The sequence below is a fragment of the Passer montanus genome, unplaced genomic scaffold (genome assembly GCF_014805655.1).
Source record: "Passer montanus isolate IOZ18808 unplaced genomic scaffold, ASM1480565v1 scaffold74, whole genome shotgun sequence".
Classification (NCBI taxonomy): Eukaryota; Metazoa; Chordata; class Aves; order Passeriformes; family Passeridae; genus Passer; species Passer montanus.
In genome coordinates, this window is record NW_024372592.1 from 3,618,995 (window position 1) to 3,637,267 (window position 18,273).

General features: G+C 44.1%; 1 protein-coding gene across 4 annotated transcripts in view; it reads right to left on the reverse strand.

The window, feature by feature from the left end:
• Nucleotides 1-9,537: 9,537 nt before the first annotated feature.
• The window catches only part of FAM107B (family with sequence similarity 107 member B), a 59,617-nt gene continuing 50,881 nt past the window's right edge, over nucleotides 9,538-18,273 (reverse strand). For all 4 annotated transcript variants that reach the window (XM_039730929.1, XM_039730926.1, XM_039730928.1 and 1 more), the window contains 2 exons: nucleotides 14,650-14,803; nucleotides 9,538-12,685 (listed from right to left, as the gene is read on the reverse strand). In XM_039730929.1, coding sequence (XP_039586863.1) covers nucleotides 12,569-12,685; nucleotides 14,650-14,803 — 271 coding nt within the window. In that variant the 3' untranslated portion in view covers nucleotides 9,538-12,568. The remainder of the gene's footprint in view (nucleotides 12,686-14,649; nucleotides 14,804-18,273) is intronic.

Below are 18,273 nucleotides of genomic sequence, written 5' to 3' on the forward strand. Positions count from 1 at the left end.
GACACAAAGCTCACCCCGAGCAGCTGCCTCTACTTTGTTTTGCTTATGAGTTATGAGTTATCCCGAGGCAGTTTCCCCCTGGCACAGACACAAAGCTCACCCTGCACAAGCTCTGCTCTACTGCTGTGGGCTCCAGGCACTTTCAAACCCAGTGCAGAGTCCTGGAGCTCCTCGTGTGCACAGCACCCTCTGCAAACATCTCCAGCACCTCCTGGAAAACTCTGACATTCACATGCCTGTAATGCAAACATCTCTGAACTTAAATATCAGCCGAGATATTTCTGAGCTGCTTTGGTGCTCTTTCCATGAGGTAACCCCCACCTCAGAAGAGGTGAAACACAATTTTGAGTCAGTCATGGCTGGAAGAAGGATCAAGCATGTGTGCTAGTCCCCTCCTTGCCATGTTTGAGATAATCATGGCATTTTGAAGACAATGAGTGATTTTTGAAACTTCATTGGCCTTCATGAAATCAGCTGCTTTGAGGGAGCTGCATGTAAAAAATGCCTTTAGTGAATAGCATCATTAAACCATGCAGGCATTTTCTTAGATGATTTCCTCTTATTTGGAAGCTTAGCTATTCCAAATATCTTCCATTTTATATTAGCTTAAGTTTAGGGATGTCATCATTGCTGCATATTAACTCACTGGTAAAAAAATCCAATTACAAACTCAGCCTTGAATCCAGAATGAAATGCAGCAGATAGTACTAAAATCTTTAGGAATTAGAATAACCACTGATAAAAAAGCCATTATCTTTTTCTGAATGCTTGGTTGCACAAATCCAACTCAAGGTGAGAACAAACAAGTTTTGGAGAACTTCTTTGGCACAAACTTGTTGACAAAGGCCTATAAAAACAGCTTTTCAGTAGCATTGCTCAGGTCTGAAATCTTGCAGCAAGAGGACGAAAATGACATTCAAGCTACTGAGCCTTAATTCCCTCTCATGCTCCTCTATGCACAACCCTATGGAAAAAAATACATGAACTGAGAAAACCACAACTTAATGCAGCCTGGCAGGGTTGCAATGCCCTTGAAATGGCAGGTGGAAAGCCAGGATCCCTCACACATTCCTATTTGGAGGGGATCAATGGAAAAATGATGCTTTCCCTGGAGAAAGTAGGGGATGCAGGATCTCTGGTACCAAGGGGATTTGCGACTGGAATTTCTTCCATTTCCCTGGATAATTCAGCCTGGGTCAAGGGCTACCTTGTGTGGGCATGCCATGTCACTGCTGGCCCAGCTGCCCTTGGTCTCTGGAGCCTCCCCACGCTGAGCAAGGCAGGCCAGCCCCACTGGAGGTGGATGTTGGGCTGGGAAGCAGCAGTTCCTCAGCCAAGGTGAGGACAAGGACACCTGAGCCTGATTGCTGCTGTTGGGATTGCACAGCCTGGACCTGCTGTGGAGGTTCCAGTTGAGCCTGCACAGAGTGCAGGCAAAAAAAAAGGCAGCTGGGAGTCTCCACTTATGGGAGCAAACCTCTCTTTGGTAAGAGAAGCCATAACTTTTATCAGCTTCATTAAAAATATCCTCACGGCTTCCTTGGAGGGTGGAAAGCTCAGCACAAAGGGGCACTGTCCCCTGGGGTCACAGGAAGAACATATGTTTCCTCCTGGTGGAAGAGTGGCAGTAGCAGCTCAGATTTGTCTGGAACCTTTTCCCAATTATCAAAACCAGGTTGTGTGAAAAGTCCATCTGGACACCCAGCCAAAAACATTTTGCACCTAGAAGTCATTTTAAAAAAGAAGAGATCCGTAGCTCTAGAGTAAGGGAGTTCTTGAACCCAGAAATCCAAGATGAACTGAAAAAACAGGTTTTTAGTCCAAAGCTCCATAAAGAAAGTAAATTTATATTGCTGTTGAGGCCACAAAAACCCCCAAAATTAACAGTAGCGGATATGTAGCTCCAGCTGCAGCCAAGAGTGCAAAAACAGTTCACTGCTAAAAAGAGCAGAAATTGCCTAAGTATTCTGGAGAGCTTTCCAATTTCCTGGGTTTGAAGTGATTTCACTCCAGTCAGTGAGGGTGAGATATCAATGCCAAGGGGCTGGAGAATTTAAAAAATGCACACAAAGGTATTTTAGGGAACAAACTCTCAGCAGGTCTCTTTGGCCACGTATTTTGCTTGTCAAACAAAAAATGTTGGAGGAAAACAGCTCCTCAGTCTCGCCAGCCCACTCACTAGAGGAGGCTGCACTATGTAATACATTTTGGGAAACCCCCAGATTTCCCCTGGCCCCCAGCCTAGGGATGGAAAATGGAAAATAATACAGGTAAAGCAACAACTCGAGCTGTCCTGAGCTGAGAGGAGGCAGAAGATACAGGATCATTCAGGTGGGAAAGGACCTTTAACATCATTGAATCCAAATGTTAACCCAGCACTGACAAGTCCACCAGTAACCCATGTCCCCAGGTGTCACATCTACACATCCTTTCAATGTCTCCAGGGATGGTGACTCCCTGGGCAGCTTGCTCCAATGCTGGGAAACCCTTCTAGTGAAGCAATTTTTCCTAATCTATGATCTAAGAACCCCCCGGTGCAACTTGAGGCCATTTCCTCCTGTTCTACACCTGAAAGAAGAGCTCGAGCCCCACCTGGCTATAACCTCCTTCCAGAGAGTTGTAGTGACAGAATCCCTCCCTGAGCCTCCTTTTCTTCATGCTCCACTCCCTCAGCTGCTCCTCTTCAGACTTGTGCTCCAGACCCTTCCCCAGCCCCACTGCCCTTCTCTGGTCACTCCCCAGCCCCTCGATGTCCTTCCTGAGCTGAGGGCACAGCACTGGAGGTGTGGGTCTTGATGTCCCTCCACCCAGCCCCTCAATGTCCCTCCTGAGCTGAGGGCACAGCACTGGAGGTGTGGGTCTTGATGTCCCTCCAGTCTGGCATCATCCCAGGAGGCTGTCCTAGGTTGATTTTTTTTTTTCCAGCAGGGAGGTAAGAAATCCTTGTGGGGAGCCCTGGGACAGCAGCTGGCCCAAGGAAAGGGCAGCAGAGATGCAGCTCAGGATGAGGAGCCTTGAGCCACACTCTGAACTCACCACTTCCACCTGCACCTTCCCGTCTGCTGCTGCAGCCCAGAAAGGCTGGGAGAAAGCAGATTTAAGTGGAGCTCATGATCGAGGGTGGAAAAGCCACCATGAATGTCTGCTAGTAGGGCTCTCAAGGACCCCCAGGGTGGCAGGGCTTGTTTCCCTGCTCTGTGCAGGATCAGCAAGCTCTGCCCACAGCACCCTTGCAGTAACAGAGGCTTTACACAGCACCCTGGGCTGGATGTGTGGCTTAGTCCACAGGACAGACACACCCTGAGACTCTACTTTAGAAAAAAGAATTCTTTCTCCTGCACCTTTGTGCTAGACACACCTTCCAGATTTCAGGCCAGGCCAGGATACAACCCTGGACATGTATTTTGTGTATTTCCTTCTTTCCCCTGCACCATTGTGCTAGACACACCTTCCAGATTTCAGACCAGGCCAGGATACAACCCTGGACATGTATTTTGTGTATTTCCAGCAATTCTCCCCATTCCCATTCACAATTTAATCTCCATGGGGTTTATGAGCCGAAAGAGTGGTGTTTTATCTCAGAGGGTGTGTGGGACAGTCAGTGTGGCCCAGGTCATGTGTGGACCCAGCTGGAGGGGAAAGGAGGCACATGGGGGTGCAGAGGGCCCTCAGCCCCCCAAAAGGAGCAATCTCCCCCTTGCAGGCAGATGGCAAAGGCTTGACGAAGAAGAGAGTGTGTTCACACCTAGGGAGATGATTTGGATGCAGGCAGGGAAATGTGGCAGGGTCTGGCTGATTTGGCTGGGCTGCTGCTCGTTGTTATAGCAACAGGAGGAGTCTGCTGCCAGCGAGAGGATGGAGCCGAGGATGGGGAGCATTTTTAGAAAGCAAAGGAGAGAGTTTGAATGGGTAGAGAGAGAGAAGTTGTAGGTATGGAAACCAGGATGGCAAACGCAGGCGGATGAGTGGGATGTGTGGGAATGGGGGATTCTCCCCACCTGCATTCTGATGGTCCCACTGCACTCCTTCCCTGGGGCAGAGGAGGGTCTGGCTGGGGTATCCCTCCTGCTGGGAAGGGCTGCCAGGGCACATCAGTGCTCTCTGGGGTGGCAACAGGATGAACAGCAGTGGAAGGGGGCAGAGCAGGGATAGCACAGGGACGTGCTTGCTGGTGGGATTGCAGCAGGAGGTAAATCCTCTGCAATGACCCAGACTGCAGCAGTGGGACTGACACCACGCAAGGCAAAGGAGCAGCTGCTGGAGAAGGCTGCTCCAAACACAACCCTGGCACATTCGGGTTTATCACATCTCCCACCTGTCCTGAGAACACCTCGGATCTCTGCAGGGATCTGCCTGTGGACAGCCCCAGAGACTCCACAGCAGCCACAGAGATCTCTCCATGGTGACCCATCGTGCTTTAGCACAGGACACCAGACACCCCTTTGTGAATCCAGCTCGGGCGTTCCCGAGGTCTTGAAACACACTCGATCAAGGCTTTTAAACACAGAGAATCAACGATGTCTTAGCGGAAGTGTTGATGACATTTGCATAGAAAAATCACGAAATAATAACGCGTTTCCCCGAGAGAGCAGCAGCCATTCAGTCTCACAGCTCAGCGCTGCGGCGTTTTTAGCGGAAAGCTTTGGAGGGGAAGGAAAGGCAGCCCTGGCTCCCGCTCGGCTGCGCTTTGCCAGGAGAGGGCAGCAGGCGGTGGGAGCCGAGCGGGGCTGCGGGAGCATCCCGCCGCATCCCGGCCTGGAGCCGCGCTCGGGACCCGCGCAGGGGAACGCCTGCGGGGACGTCCTTCCAAACAGGATTTTTATGGCTTTAAGGACGGCGAGTTGAGTTTGCCCTCGCATTGTTTCTATGTATTTTGGGCTTCTTCCTAATCGTAGAATGGTTTGGATTGGAAGGGAATTTATTGATCACCTATTTCCATCCTTGCCATGGGCAGGGATGCACCCACTAAACCAGGCTGCTCCACCCAACCTGGCCTCGAACACTTTCAGGGATGGGGCATCCACAGCTTCTCTGGGCAACTGGTCTAGTGACTCACCACCCTGTGAGTAAAGAACTTCCAACATCTAACCCAAATTTCTCCTCTTTTAGTTTAAAACCATCTCCCCTTGTCCTGCGATATCTGCCCACATAAAAAGTTGCTCTCCCTCAATTTTGTAAGACCCCTTCAGGTACTGGAAGGCCACCATGAGGTTTCCTCAGAGCCTTCTCCTCTCCAGGCTGAGCAAACCCAGCTCTCTCAGCTTGTCTTCCTAGGAGAGAATGCTCCTGCCCTTGGATCATCTTTGTGGTCTTCCCTGCAGCCACTGCAACAGCTCCATGTCCTCCTTGTGCTGGGGACCCCAGGGCTGGGTGCAGCATTCCTGGAGGGGTCTCACAAGGTCAGGGGCAGTAGAGAAGGAATCAAGGAACAAATTTTTGCCACTCTCCTTTTTACCCCCATAGGATTTTTCTCATCACGGTCCTTTTTAAGTAGGGCTCTGAGATAAAAGCTTTGAGATATCTATGTTGGTTTCTCATTTATGCTCTGTCAGACAGCCACCCAGAGTTTTTATTCCCACCTGTTCCTGGTCCCTGCATATCCAGTATTTCCCATCTCCACTCCTCACAAACCAAGGGCTCAGGTTGGGTTTCCCTCCATGCTGCAGCAGTCAGCCTCAAACACCCATTTCAGGATCCATCGAAAGGATTCTTTGTTAATTAAACGCCTTTCATTGCAAACCAGCCCTGGGAAATAATCCAAAGGCAAGGAGGCCTGAATAGGCAGGAAGAGCTTGGGAAAGGAAACAATAGGAAAGGAATCAAAAACACAATGAGGTTTTAGGGGGAATAAAAAGGCACATGGTACATTAGATGTGAACACAGATGCAGGCTGCATGCATCATCCTCAGAGCTGCTGCTGAACCTTGGGTACGAGGTGGAAACCTTCATCAATCAGGCACTTGCCTTCCCACTGTCTGTTCTTCCTTTTTCCTCCCCAGACAGCACCCCTGCTTTCCAGCACCAGGACTGAGTGTCTCTACCTGCAGAGGGGCCTGTAGCTAGTTTGCAGCTCACCTCTTGTCTGGTTATTGTAACAATTTCCTAATACACAGGGAATAGGGTTCTTAGTATGAAGCAGAAGCAACCCCCTTGCAATCCAGACAGCAACCCTGCTTTCCAGCACGAGGACTGAGTGTCTCTAACTGCAGAGGGGCCTGTAGCTAGTTTGCTGCTCACCACTTGTCTGGTTATTGTAATTTCCTAATACACAGGGAATAGGGTTCTTAGTATGAAGCAGAAGCAACCCCCTTGCAACAAGAAAATTATAAAAAATGCAAGATCTCTGTTTGAAGAGAATTTACTCCTTGGTTTTTAAGAAGTTAATTCTATCTGTACTAGAAATGAGAGTGAAATTTCCCCAACAAACCAGAGGTTGTGATGTTTGGGGCCCACTGGCCTTAGCAAATTCCCCAAATCCACTTTGTTGCTAAACTCATGCAGGTGGTTCTCTGAAATTGTATGGAGCAGAATTCACCGAAAGGATTAGCACCAAAACAAAGGTGGATGAAGACAAGAGCTCAAACTGCAGATTAGAGAAAATCACCCCTTATGACCCACAACCACAGTGATGAAGGACGTTTCAGGTTTAACAACGTAAATTTAAGGGGTCTCTCTCTTTTTCTGCTGCTACTGATCAAAGCAAAATCCTGATCAGCTTTTCATCAGAGAATCTTTTGGGCTTCATTTACAAAGGAAGAATTAAAGGATAGATAACCAGATGGACCCAAACCCCTCCTTCAGGGAGACCATTTCAGATGGGCTGGGTTGCCATGCCCTGACTCCACAGGCAGCTCCCTTTGCCTTTCTGTACCAAGCAACACTTACCTTAAATGAACCCCACTCAGGGGCTTAGGCTTTCTGGGCACTCTTAATTTTTGAGCACAATAAAGTAGACTTGGCATTTCGATTGCATTATTAAAGATTTGTTTCCGAATAGCTGAAGAGGGGGAAAGAAACATGTTTCTCCTTCCCATCTAATCAGGCTGAAGTTTCCATGTGCCAGCTTCAATCTGTGTTAAATTGCTCATGCTGTCCACCTGAGAGATCAGGCTTGGGTGCATAATGGAAGGTAATTCTGAAAATGATTACTTAGATAATTAAGTACTGTGGCTGTAGCAGTGGGTGATTCTGGCTGCTGGAGCACCTTCTCAGGTGCTTCACATCCTCCTCCTTCCCTCACACCACTGTGGGGATGCCACTTCCCCTGCTGCTGGTCAGTGTTTGGCCTGGGGCAGGTCCCTTCTCTGCAGCCCCTGCAGAGGCCATGTGTCCCCTCCAAGCACCTGGGCTGACTCCGTGGCACCAAGGACCAGAGCACAGTGCAGAGATGGGCTCTTCCTCACGTTATGAACCACACAGACATGAAGGGCCAAATTTACTGAAGGCATCCAGTGCCTCATCTGTCCTGGGGCACAAAACTCCATGAAAAAGAGCAGGGTGGTTTGGAGGTGGCATTTGAACTCCTGGCTTCAGAATCCTCACCAAGGTAGACAATATTCCCTGTGTCAGGCATTGTGGGCTCCTCCACAGTCAAAGGAAGGCAATACACTCCACAGGGCTGATTGCTCTGCTCTGATAGCAAGGAGAAGTGGATGATTAGCTCAAATGCGTGTACTTGAGGTGTACTCTACAGCAAAATCAGCCCAGAGAACAGAAGCAGTCCTTGCTAACCTCAGAGAGGCACTGCAGGCCGTGGGAGGGACCCAGTGCAGCCCTCACCTAGGTCTGAAGCAATGGAACACAAGCACTGGAATGACAGGCAGGGCATCTGTGCTCTATTACCACCACCAAACACTTCCTCTGGCCACAGTTTCCATCACTTCCATTGAGGAGAGTTGTCCTTAATATTGACAACAGCACCACAAACCTTTTACTCTGACACATGAAAGATTTCAAAGAGTTTGAACTGGCAAGGGGAGGGAAAAAGTATCTTGTATTTCCACTTCTCCAGATCTCATCAATTGTCACAAATCTTTTACTCTGACTTTCTGTTTGAAAGATTTCAAACAGTTTAAACTGGCAAGAGAAAGGAAAAATTATCTTGTATTTCCACTTCTCCAGATCTCATCAATTGTTGGTGCTCTTTCTATTGCAAAGCCTTGAGAACCCAACTTGCCCTCCCATTCTTCCCCCTATAAACATCAGTTCTGATCCTATGGACACTGCACAGCAGCAGCTCTTTGGTCTCCAGTTATTTTCTTAAGTGCAACTGGCCACTGCAAGTGCCACCAGGCACTTCAGGTCACAGACACTGTCCACAGACCCTGAAAGAGCAGCTAAGGGACCTCAAGGTGCTTCTTTCCACACAGCTATGGCATGACACAACCCATCTGCCTCTGGCCACAGGAGCACAGGCAAAGCCCCCAGTGGAATGGTGCTTGCAAAGCCGCATGACAAAACCTATTAGCTCAATGCAATCCAAAAAAGCAGACAAAAGGAGGATTATCTTTTCTTCTGGACATGCTACAAAAGCAGATCACATGCCCTCACCATTTTCCTTCTGGAGCTGGAGTGAAATATTGAAGGATAATTCAAAACACATTTGGCTACTCTTGAGGTAGGAGAGCACAGGGCAGTGTGTCCAACAGGCCACAGAAACTCAGCCCTTATTAACTCTGTTCTTTTTTACCTCCCCCGCATCTGAGAGCTCCGGGAGCGGGTCCAGCCTCATTGCATCAGCAGGACTGCCAGGACCCATTCCACATGCTGAGCAGCTTCTGAAGGAAAAAACCATTTCCTGACATCTGTTCTGAATTCACTGCTCTCCTCCTCCCCCACCTCATTTCACCCTGTGCTCCTCTCCAGCTCCCCCTCCACTGTCACCTGCCCAGGGCTCACCAGTGTGAGCTGAGGATCTTTGTGGAGATGGCACACACCTCTTCCAGCCCTGTCCATCCCCTGCCACCTTCCCTACCTGCTGCTGACACAGGATTTTGCTCTTTGGCACTGAGCCGTCTGACCCTAACCCAGCAAATCCTTTGTGCCTGCACCTTCTTTCTCATGCCCAAGTCTTTCCTACTGGAACCACACGTTGGAGCATTGGCTAAATTGAAAGGAGCATTGTAGGACTTGAACCCAGGACCAGGCTCGTTACTCTCTTCTCACTCCCATTTGAAATGGAGTTATTGCAATGCTGGTAATTCCAAGGATTGACAGAGAATGATTTCCACAATTACTTGACTCCCATCAGAAGTTTTCCCTCAGCTCTGCCTCACCTTGCATTACCTGAACAGTGGCACAGTCCTGTTAAAAACTTCCTGCATCTAATTTATTTGAAGGACAATACTGTTCAGAGACATAACAAACTGTTTCTGTCAACTTTTGCACATACAAACAGGGACACAGGGTTTTAAGGAACCAAGAGTCATCATGATCTTGATACTTCCCCCTACACTGCAGAATTTTGAACAGTCTGGATATCTCAGTGCAGCCCCCAAGGTTTTGTTTTTGGCAGGATACAACAGACAACACCACATACACCAAGCATGTAGTAGATTTTATTAAGCATAACTTTGGTTCTAAGTATTCCACCCTCATTCTCGTAATACCTTTAGTTAAAAACAATTATACAAGAGCAAATACAAAAAATATTAAATTATGAAAACAAATCCATTAAGGCTCCCTTTTTATATTTATATATATTTATATATGTACACTCAAACAAGTGCAGATATTAACAGAATGTTAAAGCCACAAAAATGCTAAAAAATTTACTACTATACTATCAAAAGCAAGAGTTTTTTAAAAAAGTACAAAGTGGTAAGTGAGCAATTTTCAGATCACTGAAGTATTCGCTGGATTGCTTCAAAACCCACATAGCTGAAGGGCAGAGCAGGAATTGCTTATGCTCACTGCCAAGCAGTTTCTTACTTGAGTAGCTGCACAGGACACTTGTGGTGTGACTAACTGGCCACCCATTGAAGGGTTGCCCAATCCTAACTTCAAATACAAGCTTCTTCCTGTCAAAATTGATATGAAGGTGGCTGGGGTTCCTAGGATTAGCAGGACTCAAAGATGTTCTAACACACACGTTGATGTTCTGTTCACACAGAGAGTTAATTCCAATGGAAAAAAAAAAAAAACAAAAAAAAAAACAAAAAACCAAAACCACGTTATGCTGTATGTACAAGGGATTTTTCTGGCATCCTGTGTTTCAGAAAGAGAAACTCTACCCTGAATCACAGGCTAACCTGGGGAGAAAGCAGGCTGCCTTTAGCCTTGAGGGCCAGATCCAACACAGCCACTGAAGCCAAACGGGGTCTTTGTCCCCCACCACTCCCAGTGCCACCGATTTAATTTCACTGTGAATGTGTGGTAGGATTGCCATGATCACCAAGGGGAAATGGCTAACACCAAATGGTCTGCTCAAGCCAGAGGAAGGTTTCCTCACTCACTTCTAGCCTTTTCCATACTGAGCAGAAGGTTGATGTGGAGCTGAAACCAAGAGGCAGGATGTTTGGGAACAGCTAAGATGAAGCATGAGTGGGGTGTGAAAGTCTCAGACATGGTGCTGTCTCAACAACATGACACAAAATCAGTGCAAGCATTGGAATGATGTATTGCCAGAAAGGATCCTCTCTTGCCAGGAGAAGGGAAGAAGAGAGGGAAGTACCTGCAGCATTCAGGGTGTTCCTTTGTTGAGATAATACATGGAAGAGTCTTACATTTGGCCTTTGTCTTTTGTATGTCCATAATCTGAACAGTCTTAGACCATCTTCACATTTAATCTTCTAGACGTGAGTCACACTGCAAGTCTAAATCAATGGCAATATGCTTATCACAATTCAATTTACCCTCAATCTGATTATGTCCTCACAAAAAATGCCTGTATCTTAACAAATTAAAGTCTGTATCTAGGAAACATTTCTAATTGTGAGTGTGTTGTCCCCAGTGCTAATCTGAAATTGTATTTAAAATGTCCAATACTTATAGGAAAGGCAAAAGGAACTATAAAAACCAAGCAAACAACCCTCCACCACACCTTTACAATACAAACATGCCACTGCTGATATTAATAAAAAGTGTTCTCAAACAGTTATGTCCAATGTAATTACAAAGTATAAATTATTGTGTTTAGCATCCTAAGGCAAAGGCTAGGGATTAGATCCTCAGCAGGTACGTATGAACACAGTTTCAGTGAGAACTAGGACTGTTCTGACCAAGGAAGATGAGGGTTTCTCCCCACATTGTGAAGATATGTCTGCAATCACACCAGGTAGAATCCAATTCTATAATCCTACATGAGCAATCTGTTCCCCACTCCTCATCCCAGGCTTTCCTGGATAACTAGTAGTCATAAGCATGAAGGATCAGATTCTGTCATCCCTGTGCAAGCTGAGCAGTATTTTATGTAATGGCAAGTCACAGGGAAACTTGTGGAAAGGCAGAAGATGACAGAATTGGACCCAAAGTCTCAGTGGTAACAAACTTCTTTCTTGAGGCTGAATGAAGGATGGGATAAAATGAATTTCATTTTATGCCTCACTTTAGGGAAAAAAAAATCCATTTCAGTAGATTCCAGTAATTGGTTTGGTGTGGTTTAAACACTTCTCTACTGCAGAAACTGCAACAAGTGTCTGCAAGCAAAGAGTAGGAACTGATGGTAGATCAGTTCCAGCAAATGAGTTCAAACACTACCAAGTGATGTGTTAACACTGTGCTCTGTCCAGCATGTCCTTGGAGGAGAAAGGCCACAACACCAAAGTAAGCAGGATTTCAAAACATGAAAAGTAGAAGACAGGTAATTTTGCTTTGAGAGGTAAATTCACAGGTAGCACTTCACAGGCCTGTACACAACAGTGTAAGTTTACAGACAGAGACAAATCAGACTCTGGAGTTTCCCTGTGAAAGGATCATCAGATTTTTGTTCTTTCATAGCCCAAATTCTACATGCCAAACAGCAAGAAATGGGCTTTAAGGCTGCTTAACTTTTCACTGCTGGTGAATTTTAAGCATTCTCATCTTGCCCACACCTACCTATCCTAGTGGGGATGGGCAGCAGTAATCAGCACACCTCATATTCTCCTAAATTTAATAAGAATTCCAGCTAAACACACATTATTGTGGGATATACACAAGCTGTAGGTCTAGATGAAGGAAATCTACCTGCGCAGCAAAGCTTGATATAACAGGAGGATTTTTGCTCTGTTTTAAAGCAAAATATAATCTGTGTATCTCCACTAAACGAGGATCACAAGAGTTAAAGCAGTGCAACACTGAAGGAGTTTCTCTACTATCCCTGGTTAAAATCTCTGAGAAAGCATGTCAGCCTGGTCCATGACACTGAACTGACAAACACACTCCTTATCCATTGATCTCAGGACTGTATTTGGCAAGTCGATCTGTTTACAATATTGTCTTTTCAATCCACACATCCCAGGAATTACAAATCTCATCTTCAGTAAGTGTCAGCTGGATGCTGTTATTTTCTCTCTTGAGGGGCAAAGGTGAGACAACTTGCAAAAGCCTCTCTCTGCAGGAAAGCTGCAAGTCTAAGCAGGCTCTGGCTCTAGGAGTCTGGTGCTTCTGTTGCTTCCTGGACCGTCCTCCTCAAGTTGCCCTTGACTTTGACAAATTCAGGCGCATTTTCCTGCTCTTCCTGTATCTTCTGCTTCTCCAATTCCAGCTTAAAAGGGGATCACATGTTAAAAAAAAAGTTTAGAAAACACATCATTGAAATACAAGACAAAAAACGAAAGGTTTGAATAACTGGCCATGCCAAACTCTTTAAATTGCTTCCTTTCTTTGTCTCATGGAAAAGATAAAATTGCTTTTCTTTGGGAGTATCTGTTCTCATGAACAATAAATCTTTTCAAATCCTTGGCTCTAGCTTGTTCCAGGTGTCCACCTTTGCCAGACAGACAAAAACTCTGCAAGCCTAGTATAAGAACAAGATGAAGCATTTTTTAAGAAATTCTTGGACATCTTCATTAAAGAAACAACAGTAATTCCCTTCTCTGGCTTTTACAACAGAACAAGGAAGAATGTGCCTCGTGGGAGAACACGTGAACAGCTACTACTGAGCACACTTGCAGAACTGATTTCTGAATGTTTAGGTATGAAGTTCTGTATCTAACTGGAGCCTCTTTAAGAGTATCTGCTTTGTCTATCACAAAAAGCAATAAAAACACAAAAATCTTTGCTGGTCCTTAGCCATTCATTTTTGAGAGCCCATTCACTGACTTTTTTAACCAAGTGAGAGCTTCTGCCCAGGGGGACACTTGAAATTTCCATGTGAGGAATGGAAATGCTCTGTGTGGCAAGGCTCTGCAGTGCCCACCCAGCACAGGCTCACACATGGCACAGAATATGGACTGCTGAGCAATCCTCAGGGAAGGCAGATGAGTTGGCAGAAAAGGAGGAAAAAGCCCTATAGAAAATGAACAAAAGTGCCTGAAATGAGCTTTTTTTTTTTTTCTTTTTCATCAGACCAAGGTCTCCCTGATTAATGGGGACCACGTACAGCACACCTTAATAATCTCTCATTTGTCTCTGGCTCACTGACAAGGGACATGCCTTGTTTCTATAAATCAGAACAATGTCCCTCTACGAGTCATGTTGTCAATTAATGCCATTCCTATGATGTTTACAAAGTCACAGCACTGTTTGCATGGGCAGGCTTTTCCTCTTCTAACAGAATTTTCTGATCTACATAATCTATGTTGGATGGCTCAACTTCAAATCTTCCCACAAGCTGGGCCCTTAAGAGATATAAGAAAAATGATGAGATGATACACTTAAAAATACAATAGCTTTCTCCAAAAATATTTCTAAACCTAATTAAAACAAAAAAACCCTAACCTATAATAAACCCCTAAAACCTATAATGATTGGATTACATGTAATTTTTAACAGCAATTATTTGGCTTAATTGATTTCTTTTGAGAAACACAGGAGGTACTGTTTTAAAGCATTTATTTATAGCATTAATTTATTTTAAAATCGCTCAATGCACAGTGACTTCTCTGATGAGCTGTTTCACTGCAAAGATATTTCCTCTCAGACACATGAAGTGCTGCCAGAGGCACAGAGACATTTGGCTGGTCCTATGCCTGGCAAAAAGCTTCACCACAAGGAACTCCAACTCCATGTCATCTCCATGCAAAGGGTCTGAGGACTTTTTCTTTCACTTTAAAACATCAATTGACTCACATTTTAAGACAACAAAATATCTTTTAAAAGGTATCTAGTTTATTATATAAACCAGGAGAATCAATTGGTTTTAATTAATTAAATATAATTTTGATATACTTCAGCCTAACAGCCATTCTTAGTGGATCCTAGTTAGACTACAAAAATTGACTAAATCACCACAGTTTCAATGGTTACACAACATCAGTGCTCCACACACATTTCTGTTGGCTGGTGCAGGATTCATTTCACCAAAGGCAGACCCCATAAGGAGTTCCTATACAGTAAGTGACAACAGGTAATTAAAGAGCATGATTTGACTTATCCTAAGAGATATCTGAATTTAACTAAGAGAAATATGCCAAAAAATTGGCTGCTGCTTTTTTTCTGTCTACAAAGAGAGCCTCAGGTGAGTAGCTCAGATGCAGATGTGTAAATGTCTGTTATTCCTCATCTTACCTGCTCCAGTTTCTGCTGCCGTTTCAGTAGTTCTATTTCCAGGTCTGACTTCTTCTTTTGTGCTTCCTCTTCTTTTTGTTGTTTAATAACTTGATCTCGTTTCCTTTTCTCCATCACCTTCTGTAGCTCTGGTTTGTTCTGAGGTGCAAGACCCCTTCAAGTTACATGGAGGGGGAGAAAAAAGAGATTAGTTTCAATTAGCAGGAATTTACACAGAACTGGAGGCAGCTTTACTAAAATCAAGTAGTTGTCTATTTAGATACAATGGGATACAAATAAATGAATAAATAAAAGGAAAAAACATGCAGATATTTGCCTGATTGCTAACCAGTATCCTAAGCTAGAGTTTAAGCCTTTAAGATATTTCCCTTTAATGTGCATGCCAGTATTTCTTCTGTATACTTCATTAACTTTCATCTTTAGCCTTCACTGTATTCTTCTTGATTCCAGAAGAATGGACTGAAAAAGCCATCACAAATGAAGACACTATCAGAGCTAGAAACAAATTTTGGACAAGAAGAATTTGCTTGGTGCCTGATAACTCCGAAGGATTGTGTTCAGACAGTCCTGTGCAGGCTATTCTGCCCACAGAAGTCTGCATGGACAAAACTAAAAAGTGGTCTGTCACACTGCTCCTGGAAATCATGGATTCTCTCCTTTCCTTGAAAATGTGACAGCTTTTTTACCCACACCTGGCTGTGAAGCTATTTCCACTGAGAGCTCCCAGACTACACTAAACATCACAAAGAGCCTAAGACAACAAAAATCCAGAATAAAAAGGCATCGCCTTGGAGACCAGACAAAGCCTGGAGGATTCCCCCTCTGACAAGCCTTTAGGTGCTACATGAACTGAATGTTTTGAGCCTGTTCAGCACAAATTGCTTTCCAAGCCAGCTACTCTGAAATGAGAAAGCTCACTCCTTGGGAAGATGCATGACATTATTTATACAGGCACACACATGGATACTCACTCCTACTTATTTTTGTGACTTCAGCTATTTCTTCTATCTCTGTAACGCTATGATGGTTTCAAAATTTGTTATAAGATTCAAAGCTCTGCCTGTTATTCAGGTATTAGTGTCACTTAGGGCAGAGCAGAGAGATCTGAAATTTGTCTTTGTTATTGTTGTGTTTCCTGGGAAGACGATTATGTGAAAGCATCCAGTGTTAAGTTTAACATCAACCATTTTTTATTTAAACTTGAAGAAATTCAATAACCTGAATAAGCTTTCAGAAAGCGTATTTTTACCCTTCCTACTTGCTATACATCTGTGGTTGCCTAATTATTCATTAATATGCATATCTGACAGCATGTCAAATAAAACATTAAAATGCCATTTTATGGTGGCATCTAGGAATGACTCCATATATTATGCAACACTCTATCCCTGTAGATACCCTGACAGCAAAATCAAATATTTAGCAACACCAAATGCTGTTCCCTATTTCTCATAACAGAATCTCATGGCCTGAGCACAACAAAAGCTACAAGACTGTGTTCATATTTTATGTTTCATGCTATTTTAATTACATTTTATCACATAAAACTGAAGTCAGGCAGGAAAAGCTGGAGTAATTTTTTACTACTACTACTACTACTACTGCTACTAGTGGATTGGTGAGAGCAGTCAGTGGAAGCTGCAGGAAAAGCTGGAGTAATTTTTTAGTACTACTACTACTACTAGTAGTGGATTGGTGAGAGCAGTCAGTGGAAGCTTCCACCCTGGCAATCAATAGTCAAAACAGCCACAAACCAGAGAGCAGCTGCTAAGTAACATCACTGTTGCTGCTTTTCTCACTGAGGTTGCACCACAAGAAAGCAAAGGCACAGACTGGTTCAGCCTGCAGAAGCTACAAGTAAATGCAACCCCTCAGTGCAATCAGGAGGGGGTGGCAGGTCTGTAACAGAATTATAAAGTCAATCCTGTTTCCTCTGCTATGTGAAAGGAAAAGCAACAAACTGGTGGATACTGGATTAACTGGGGTCTTTTATCACCTCCTGGTGAGTGTTCTGGTTAAATCACAAATCCTAAGGCTCTGATATAGAGCAAGCAAAGTGTGTTACAACACAAGTGAGAGCTGATGGGGCCGAAACCTCTGTAAGGGACAGAACCAATATTCTGCAGATCTGAGGTTGACTTGTAATAACTAAAAACAATTTAAGTGACCAGTGCCTTGAGATAGGATTCCACCTGAATCCTATTTTTTTTCCTCCCCAAAACAACTACCATTTCTGCAAGTAAATAACTATACCAGTTCTAGATAGACAGTGCTCACAGGGGACATGGAGAATGACTGGACCAGTACTAACATCTTCCAACATCCATTTCTGGCTGTTTAGAGTTGACGAGCCCAAAAAGTGAAGCTGCTGATGTCTACACTGAGTCTTCAGAACAAAATAAGCAGTATATTAAGCAGACTTCTGTAAGAGCACTGAAAGTTCTCCATACATTTGACAATTTGCTGTAACAAAGCAGAACAGAGCCTAATACCTACATTACTGAAAAGCCTCCTATCACAGCTACTGCAGTGACACAAAGCACAGAAGACTAACCCTCCTCTAAAAGATACCAATTTTTCTGCTGGTGAAAATCCTCTAAGTATTTATTTCTGCACCAATAAATAAGAATCTAAAATTACCAGCTGCAGCTAATCAAAATTACAATAAGAGAAGAGAGGGTATTGAGGTCTGCACAATTTTTCTGTGTAATAGGATATTTTCCTAGAAGAAAAGAACTCCATACTATTTAAAAGTGCATTATGCTTTCATAAACTTAAAAGAAAAAAAAATAGTCTTAATTTATTGCAGCCTTCACATCCCCTAGATTAAGATCATCAGGAAACTTCAACTATTTTTCTTTCAATGACTATAAACTTCTTGGTGCCAGGAACTGACTTTGATGTTTAATCCCATTAACAAAAAATAGGACAAACACCTATTTAGGCCAGTTTCTTCCAATTCAGTTGGCATTCTGTAAAATATCTCTCCTTCTTCATCACTAAAGAAATGCTATAGTGTGTATGCAATTCATTTAGAATTAAGTCTCTAAGCCCAGCATTTGTGAGGATTTTTGCTACTACATATAAAAGACCCCTTCTCCCCTCAAAATACTGCAATGCCAAAAGATTTTTTAAAAAAAGAGATAGAAAAACTGCCAAATATACAAATCCACTTGTGCTAGAGTAGCCAAATTCATGGCTCTTTACTCTTCTTTATCAAGGTCCTGGGTGACCTTGGCTGCTACCACCAGCTTTCTGCTCAAATGCACTCTGAAATACTGTTCTTGCATTTCTATTTTACAGATCCCCACACCTTGCCTTTGAAGAGTCCATTTTGGGTGTCTTTAAAGCAACAAATCACCAATTGATATCACAGTTGGTTTCTGTTGGTTTAAACAAAGGAGCATCAACAGGCTTTCTGCCTTTTCCTCCACCAGCTGGTCTGGTGGCTATTTTCTTCATGTGTTTTCTAAATGACATCTCTGTTGCTAAAGAGATTTATTAATAGAGTTCAGCTATTTCTGGGCCAGGTGCTTGTGTCTCTGAAGTTGATGAAATGAAGACATGGCTGTTTACATCTCTAAAAGCAATGTACAGAGCAACAGCTGTGCATCCCATCCCAGA